The 8,495-nt window shown below is 36.1% G+C and overlaps 1 protein-coding gene across 3 annotated transcripts; it reads left to right on the top strand.

The window, feature by feature from the left end:
* The first annotated feature begins 346 nt into the window (after positions 1-346).
* LOC131146047 (zinc finger protein GIS2) lies at positions 347-7,993 on the top strand. 3 transcript variants are annotated; one of them, XM_058095317.1, is made up of 5 exons: positions 347-511; positions 794-838; positions 3,484-3,702; positions 6,974-7,066; positions 7,158-7,993. In XM_058095317.1, exons 3-5 carry the CDS (start codon positions 3,560-3,562, stop codon positions 7,732-7,734), a joined length of 813 nt encoding a protein of 270 aa, XP_057951300.1. In that variant the 5' UTR covers positions 347-511; positions 794-838; positions 3,484-3,559; the 3' UTR covers positions 7,735-7,993. The 3 variants fall into 3 exon arrangements, with proteins under 3 accessions (XP_057951300.1, XP_057951301.1, XP_057951302.1); XM_058095318.1 differs by lacking the exon at positions 794-838 and having other exon boundaries at positions 374-511; XM_058095319.1 differs by lacking the exon at positions 794-838 and having other exon boundaries at positions 424-531; positions 3,463-3,702.
* The last annotated feature ends 502 nt before the right edge of the window (positions 7,994-8,495 follow it).

The following is an 8,495-nucleotide window of genomic DNA, read 5'->3' as shown; positions in this document are numbered from 1 at the left end:
AAATTAAATAAAAGATAATATTGGTTTGCTTTATGATATAAAATAAGATTTTTTTTTTTCATACAAAATCTATTTGTTGTTTTAAGATAAATAATTATATTAAAAGTAGTATTAATTCAATAATGGATTATAAATTTTTTTTTAAATATCAAACTTATGTTATTAAAATTGATATAACAAAAGATTTTTCTTATCAATTATTATAATTATTGTACAACAATAATTTCATTTCCTATAGTTTGCTAATCAAAGGTGACCCCCTTGATTATCATTTTTTTGTTAAAATAAAGGTGAAATTATATTTGGGACAATATGTTTATATTTCCTAAAAGACCAATATAACCTCGATCAAACTACGGAATTCCAGGTAAACCCAAGCCCTCGAAATCAAAATGATGGTCTCGGCGTTCCTCACTTCCTCTTATCTCATTCTATCTCGTTCGACAGTTGAACCCTAGCGGGAGTAGCCCTCGTCTCCGACGGCCGTTGGCGGAGAGCTGCCATCATTTAGGTGAGTTCTTTAGGGCCACCGTGCGAACTGCAGGAGCCGTCTGTTTCACGGTGACCTAGTAGGCTGAAGTCCACCGGTTTGCTGGAGAAGCAGATGGCGAGAGCCCTCTGGTTCGCAGGCGAACCGGGGAGTGAAGGCTGAAGTTTTCTTAAATGTTTTTTTTTTTTATTTTTTGTTTGTGTGTGTGATTTGTTATTATTTTTATAACTGTATATTTTTGTTGTATAATCGTTCCTGCTCGATCCCTATTTTTCCGTCTCACTCGATCTCTCTGATCTGCAGGATCATCTAACCTCAATCTCTGATCTGCTCGAGTCCTAGCTGCAGGTTCTTGATATATATGTTTTTCCTGAAAGCATTGTTGTTGTTATTGTTTTTTTGCCTTCTATGTTGGTGAATTCTATTGTGCATATGTAAGTTTGGCGAGTACAAACCAAAAAACCACGGGCCTGCACGAAAGAAATTATATATTTTTATTATTACTACTACTATTACTACTGCTACTATGGCCACGGACTTTCACAATGCATCCAATTTCTAGTTTGCTACCAAAAGGTGTTGTTGTAACAAGTTTGCATTGCTGCTAGTATCAACTGGCCATCTTTCAAAGTTACTCCAATTTCGAGAGCTGACTTTCTGGAGCTAGCTTTGTAAAAAACTTCCATTATCACAAATGATTTACATTATTGTTGATTTTTGAACCATGCATCTTGCACGGGGGGATCTATAATTGTAAAGGAAAGTGCTGCTAGAGTAAAACTAAAATATAAAAAACACAGCATGAAGTGCACAAGTCTCAGACACCATACTGGCGATATAGCGAGGGTGCAATGTCATCATCCTTACCCCCACACTTGGAGAGGCTATTTTTGTGATTGAACTTGTGATCTTTAAACTCTTAGCATAACACTTACTGTTGGGCTTTGGGTCTGGGTCCAGTGTGGTGAATATTTCTAATGGAAAGGTTTTAATAAGACCAATCAGCAAAAATATTTCTATAGTGAAGGTTTATTTCAATTAAATTATATTTTAAATTTTTATTGCAATGTAGAAAATCGGTTTAATTGAAGTTTTATACTTGAAAGATTGTAAAAGTAAATAATTATGTTGGGGGACATTTTGGACCCCTGCTTAGTTGGTCACCAATCATCTTATAGTAACATAAAAGGGGGTTGAATTGAAGTTATATACTTAAAAGTTGCTAATAAATGATTTTATGCCACACATTTTTTTTTGAAAAATAGCTTGTTTTTTCATTTAATTTTGGAACTATTCAAGAATACCAAACATTAAGAAGGACTTGGAATTGTTTTACTAATGGTCATTTCATGTGACTTTACCAAGTGCAGCAATCACATTGTGAAATTATTCCTTTCCAGCTTGTAATTCATTTTAACTTTCATTACATGACTGAAGCCTAGGGCAGTTTTCGACCCTGCTGATATCAAGATTCGAATTCATAGGGTTTTTGGGGTGTGCACGCAATTTCCCCCTCCCCCTTCCCACAACACTTTTTGGTACAATAGAGTTGGGATTTGTCATTCACTTTTAGTGAAGTTTTTCTGTGAGGCAAGTGGTTGTTTTGGAACGGCAGGTCCCAATTTAATCAGAGTTTAGCAAAGATCAGGGCAATCTGGGTGGCACAAGGCATTAGATTTTGTTCAAAATAGGAAACTGTTTGAACTGTTGAAAGATATAAGAATGTCATGTGACAATTTTTTTTTCTTAAATTTTTTAAAAATATATATTTTTACAATTTTGTACAAGGCGCAGACGCAGCCAATCTATGTGATGGACCATAATATTTGAGGAAGAAATTTGTGGATCAAGCTAAGATTTCATGCGCTGCTAATGGGCATTGTGCTTTTCCTTAGTTTTTCTTAGCTTTCTTATTTATTTTTATTTGCTTTCTTTGTTGCTTTATTTGCTGTGTTTGCACCAAACTTGATTTGTATGTCCAATTTCATGACATAGTTATAGGAGAATCTCTTGCTGCATGGGAAGCTATACTGAGAGTTGGCATCATGGGTGGTGTTCTGTGGTAGGCGTCTGTGCAGAGTTAGGCAGATCAAACCCTCGTCAGCGAATTATGCTTAATTTAGTTTGTGCATAAGCAATTAGGACAATCATGAAGTGTGGACCATGTTTATTGTTCTTGTTCTTTGTTTAGTCTTAAAATTTGTTCAGATGTCGTAAGATCTCTCCTGTTTCCACTTTTTGTGCCTACCTTTTCTTTTTGGTGCTCCCTGCTTTACCCTTTTTTGGTCTTATTTTCTTTCTTCTCCTTATCTTCATTATTATTGCTGCCATTATTATGATTATTTTTATTTGAAAAAGGGTTTCCTTTCCCCTCCGTCCTTTTCTCCATCAAGTAGTGATGGCCCTTTCTTCAGTATAGTCAGATTCACCTCAACAGTTGTATTTTTTGAGTTTATTTTTACATTTTTTATGCCTTTATATATTATTTTCTTGGAAATATACTTTTGTATTGTGCGCTTTTTTCCCTTTTCTTATAAAATAATTAAAGAAAGAATAAGGGGAAGGTGGTTTACATAATTCTGTTATGGCGAAAGATATGGTCATTTATGTAAAAGTAGAAAGGGATGTGGTTGATAGTATGAAGGAGGCTTACTCTCGTGTGAGATGGCTTTTTTTCTTATACATGGATGGAGTTTTGATTGTTGTTTGTTGGCATGTCTAGCTCACGTTGTGTTTACATAGTACTCATTGTTTGGAAGGAGCATATATTAACTACTCCATGGAGGAAATGCTATGTTGAAGACATTTGTCATTTTAAGCTAGAATGGTATGGTGTGCGATGTCCTGATTTTGTAGTTCAAACAGGTGGTGGTTGTTGGAAATGGATTTTGTTAAGCTTAAGCTTTGGAATTTTGGTGTTTTGTTTAGAAGGTTAAGTTAGGGATATAAGGTGGATTACCGGAGATAATCAGTGTGTATGATTAATGTCACAGGGAAGCTGCAGAAGCGGTGGTGGTGGTGGTGGTGGTTCTTTGGACAGTGGTGGTTGACAGAAGTGGAGTTTTGAACATGAGTTCACGCAGCAGAAGCAGGAGCATGAGCAGGAGCCTGAGCCGTAGCCGGAGCCGGAGTCCACGAGATCGCAGGATCCGATCTCAGCGCGTTTCCTATCGTGATGCTCCTTATCGGAGGGAGACACGCCGGGGTTTCAGGTTATTTTGTCTCTAATTGATATTCTTTTGTGCAGACTTTTGGTCATTCCAAGAAGGAAGGAGACTGAAAAAATAGAAAAAAAAAACCAGTATTAGACCGTGTCTTATGTCATTCAGTTTGAGTGGTGTCGCTGTTTTAAAGTTATTGACTCATTGTGACTGCTGCTACTTTTTAGGGCTTAGGAGTTGTGTTTGTTTTGATTAATTTCTTCATTGTTTTGCCTTACACTATATGGCATGCTTTAAGGTTGGATTAGTATCATTATTACGTTATTCTTAGCTCGTTTACTGTTGTAACTTGTGCCACATACTGTATACTAGGGTTTTGTTTCCTTTTCCCCCCCTCCCTTTTTTTTTGGGGGGGGGGGGGGAGGATTAGGGAATGTTGGACAGCCAATAAAATGCACTATATCTCATTAATATACTTGTTTCTCGATGGATCCCCAAACATTTGCATAGTATCTTTGTTTGGTTGAATTATTAGTAATTTTTGTTTTTTTTTTTTAAATTTTTTTATTCCTGGGTTACAATAATTTGGAATTGAGCAACCGCATCCTTTTAATTATTTGTTTGATGACAAATAATATAGAAGTACATAATTTATTTGTGCATTGATCTCTCAGTAACTCCTACTTGGAAATTACATTATTAAGTACAAAAACAAGAGTTTCAAGTTTTTCTATATACCTTTCTTGCATTCTCTTTTACACTCCCGCGTGCACCAAATATGCTTAATTTTTTAGATGTCATTGCAGGAGTATAATTTGTGGCCCTTTATGAATGGAATAAGTTGAAGATTATGTTGACGTTGATGTCCAGTAAAGGATTTTGGAAATGTGTTTATAAGAAACATTGGACGTGAAGTTAGAGGGATTCTTTGAGTTAATTTGATAATGGAAGGTGATGTTGATTTGAACTTGTGTTGGTATCAATGTGCCTCTTTTGGAAAAAACTAGTGGAGTTTATATGAATTTAATGATTTTGATATGAGAGTGAGGTGCTGCTGGTGATTTGAGAGAGGTGAGTGGAATTCCTCACACATGGTTCTGTTGTCATTTACATAAGATGTCAAGTTGCCTAGAATTTGTCTTGCATGAAATCTTTATTGATGATACAACAACAACAACAACAAAAAAACCAAGCCTTAAGTCTCACTAGGTGGGGTCGGCTATATGAATCCTTTTCCACCAATTTATGCGATTATGGACCATTTATTTTGACAGATTCAGGGCTATTAAATCCTTACTATCTCATTCCAAATTATTTTAGTTCTACCCCTACCCCTTCTATTGCCCCCCACCGTAACTAACTCACTTTTTTTCATTGGCGCCTTATGTTGCCTATGTTGCAAGTGACATACCATCTGAGTCATTCGTCCCCTATTTTATCTTCTATAGGAGTTACATCTAACTTACTTTGGATATTTTCATTCTTTAATTTATCCCTTAGTGTTTTACCACTCATCCATCTAAGCATTCTCATCTCGGCAACTTTTATTTTTTGGATACTCTCTTTCTTCGTCACCCAATATTTTGTCCGATCCATATAGCATAGCTGGTCTTATAGCTGTCCTATAAAGCTTCCCTTTTAATTTTAAGAGTATTTTGCAATCACAAAGTACACTATTTATTTCTTCGCCATCAAGTTTAACTTTGTTTCCAATATTCCTCCTACTATTACTGAAGTTACATTTCATATATTATATCTTATTTCTACTTATCCTAAAGCCTCTAGATTCTAAAGTTTCTTTCCATAATTCTAACTCAGCTTCTACTCTTCCCCTAGTTTCATCAATTAATATAGTATCATCTACAAACAACATACACCATGGAACCTCATTTTGAATACCCTTAGTCAGTGGGTCCATCACTAGAACAAAAAAAAGGGGCTTAAAGCAGATCCTTGATGTACATCTATGGTGATTGGAAATTTTCTAGCTTCTCCATCTATAGTCATTACACTAGTCATTACTCCATCGTACATATCCGTAATGACATCAGTATACTTACTACATACATACTTTTTTCTAAAACCCACCATAGAACTTCCCTAGTTATTCTATCATATGTTTTCTGTATGTCAATAAATACCATATGCAAGTCCCTCCTCTTTTTCCTAAACTTTTCCATTAATCTTCTTAAAAGATATATAGCTTATGTGGTATGTCTCCCAGGCATAAAACCAAATTGATTTCCTGAGGCCTTTGTTTCTAACCTTAATCTTTATTCAACTATCATTTCCCATAGTTTCATCGTATGAGTAATAAGTTTAATTCTACGATAGTTATTACAATTTTGAATACTTCCTTTATTTTTGTATATAGGTATTAAAATGTTTTTCCTCCATTCATTTGGCATTTTCTTAGTTTTTACAAATGTATTAAATAAATTAGTAAACCATATAATTCCGTTATCACCTAAGCTTTCCTATTTTTCATCTTTTTTAGTTCAAACATAACTTCTTTAACTCTAATTTTGCAAATAAATCTCATATTTTTAGTCTTTTGTTCATTTGTCAAATCTAAGTTTAAGCCTTCTATTTGGTTTTCATTAAACAGTTTACTAAAGTAACTTCGTCATCTTTCTTTAATGTCTTCGTCCTTAACCAAGACAATGAAATCTTTATTGATGATGCATTTTTTTAAAGAAGACACAGAACTGGCTCTTAACTGACTCCCTTTCTCTACGGAATTCATAAAAATACATGTGTGTTTCATCTTTTGCAATTTTTTCTTTTCCACTTCAACATGCAGGTTTATTTACCCATTGATATTTTGCTGGTTAAATCTTAAACCAGCCCTGATATTTTTTTCTCGACTGCTGCAGAAGGATCAGGGCACTCGGTGTCTCAATGAAGTTTTATCAATCAGTTTTCAGTTTTTGATCTCTTTAATAAATAATTATATAAACCTTCAAGATCTACAAGGGTTCTGTGCTTGTTATGGATTTAGGCCTTAATTTGTTTCTCTTTTAAGCTTTCTTTTTTTTGGCATGTAGGGGGGACATAAGTTTGATTACAATTTCTGTCCTGATCTTCAGACCATTTATTTGATAACTTGTATATTTTTATGACAATCTTTTTGTTCCGGGTCTGTTGCAAACTTCAGGTCAGGAGAGGGCTTGATTGATAAAATAAATGAACAAATTATTGGTGAAGAATGTGAAAGCATGAATAACTATTTTGTCTTTTTAAAATGTTGACTTGTGATTTGTGATTTTGGGCATTAGGTATCCAGATTGTTTATATCTTAATCATTATAATGTTTCTTCAGCCAAGGTAATCTTTGCAACAATTGCAAGCGACCAGGCCATTTTGCGAGAGAATGCCCAAATGTGGCTGTTTGTAACAACTGCAGTCTTCCTGGGTAACGAAACTATTATTGCATGTCTTGTACTTGGAGCCCTCCTGCATTCTCATTCTTTCCATCCTAAGATGTTTCTTTTACATTGCATCAGGCACATTGCATCCGAGTGCACTACTAAGGCACTATGCTGGAATTGCCGGGAACCAGGACACATGGCTAGCAACTGTCCCAATGAGGGCATATGCCATTCATGTGGCAGGGCTGGCCACCGTGCCCGAGAATGCCCGGTTCCTGAGCTTCCACCTGGAGACATGAGGTTGTGCAACAACTGCTTCAAGCAAGGTCATTTGGCAGCTGATTGTACCAATGACAAAGCATGCAAGAACTGTAGGAAGACGGGCCACATAGCACGGGACTGCCAGAATGAGCCCGTTTGCAACCTGTGCAACATATCTGGGCATGTGGCTAGACAATGTCCAAAGGCTGATATTCTTGGAGAAAGGGGTGGGGCAGTTGGCGGGCGTCCTGATATCTTTGCAGAAAGGGCTTCTGGAGGCCGGTATGGTGGTTTTCGGGATGTCATATGCCGGAGCTGCAACCAGGTCGGTCATATGAGCAGGGATTGCATGGGGCCCCTGTTGATCTGCCACAACTGCGGTGGTAGGGGCCACATGGCTTTTGAGTGCCCATCAGGGAGAATAATGGACCGAGGGCTTCGCAGGTACTAAATCTACAATGTCACAGGAATGCATGCAGTGATGAAGATTTGCCTCGTATTGGCACCTATGAAACATAAATTTTCCTTGTTGGTTCTCTAGTGGGTTGTTTTATTGAAATTTTCTGGTTATTGGATGTCAGCTTTGGGTAATTTTTATGACCCTAATGTTGGATTTTAATTCTGAATACTTTTGGGTTATTAGAAATGTTTTAAAGGTATTGAATCTATCATATCCTAGGTGCAGCCGGGTGAACCTGATCTTTGGTTAACATGAGTTTTCCTTCTGGTTTTCTATTTGGCTCCTTTAGTTATGTCTTTTCTGGTTTTTGGGTGTTGGTTTTGAAATAGTTCTGGCCGGAAGGTTGGATTTTAATTTTAATTCTGAGTTATTATTGGTTATTGGAAGTGTCTTGGACTTCGCATTGATCATGTTTTAGAACTCAATGCTGCTAAGTTGCAGTGGCTCGCTTTTGTGTTATGGGTGGATTTGGTTTGCTGTGTTGCATTGAGAAAGCTTTTATGCTACTTAGGTTGTATGCAATAAGTACTGCTTGTATATGATTGTATTAAAATAATAATCTTTATTAATGTAGTGTTTGGGGGCACCAAGGGTTTGAATTTGGATTTGTGTAGATTTTTAAGAAAATAAAATTTATTAATATTTGAAATTCATACCATGCCAAGGTGTATTGATAAAATGTGTATAGTTTCAGGTTCTTCTAAATTTGTATGGGAAAGCTTAAGTGGCAAGTTCTACTTATTTCGTATGAT

The sequence above is a fragment of the Malania oleifera genome, chromosome 13 (genome assembly GCF_029873635.1).
Source record: "Malania oleifera isolate guangnan ecotype guangnan chromosome 13, ASM2987363v1, whole genome shotgun sequence".
NCBI classification, from domain to species: Eukaryota; Viridiplantae; Streptophyta; class Magnoliopsida; order Santalales; family Ximeniaceae; genus Malania; species Malania oleifera.
The sequence above is the reverse complement of the archived record's forward strand: the minus strand, read 5'-3'. Positions and strand labels throughout refer to the sequence as shown.

Excerpts from the sequence above, each read along its gene's own strand:
- LOC131146047 (XM_058095317.1), top strand. The coding sequence starts at position 3,560 with ATGAGTTCACGCAGCAGAAGCAGGAGCATGAGCAGGAGCCTGAGCCGT. Across the intron at positions 3,703-6,973 it reads GAGACACGCCGGGGTTTCAG|CCAAGGTAATCTTTGCAACA; the intron begins GTTATTTTGTCT and ends ATGTTTCTTCAG. Across the intron at positions 7,067-7,157 it reads AACAACTGCAGTCTTCCTGG|GCACATTGCATCCGAGTGCA; the intron begins GTAACGAAACTA and ends ACATTGCATCAG.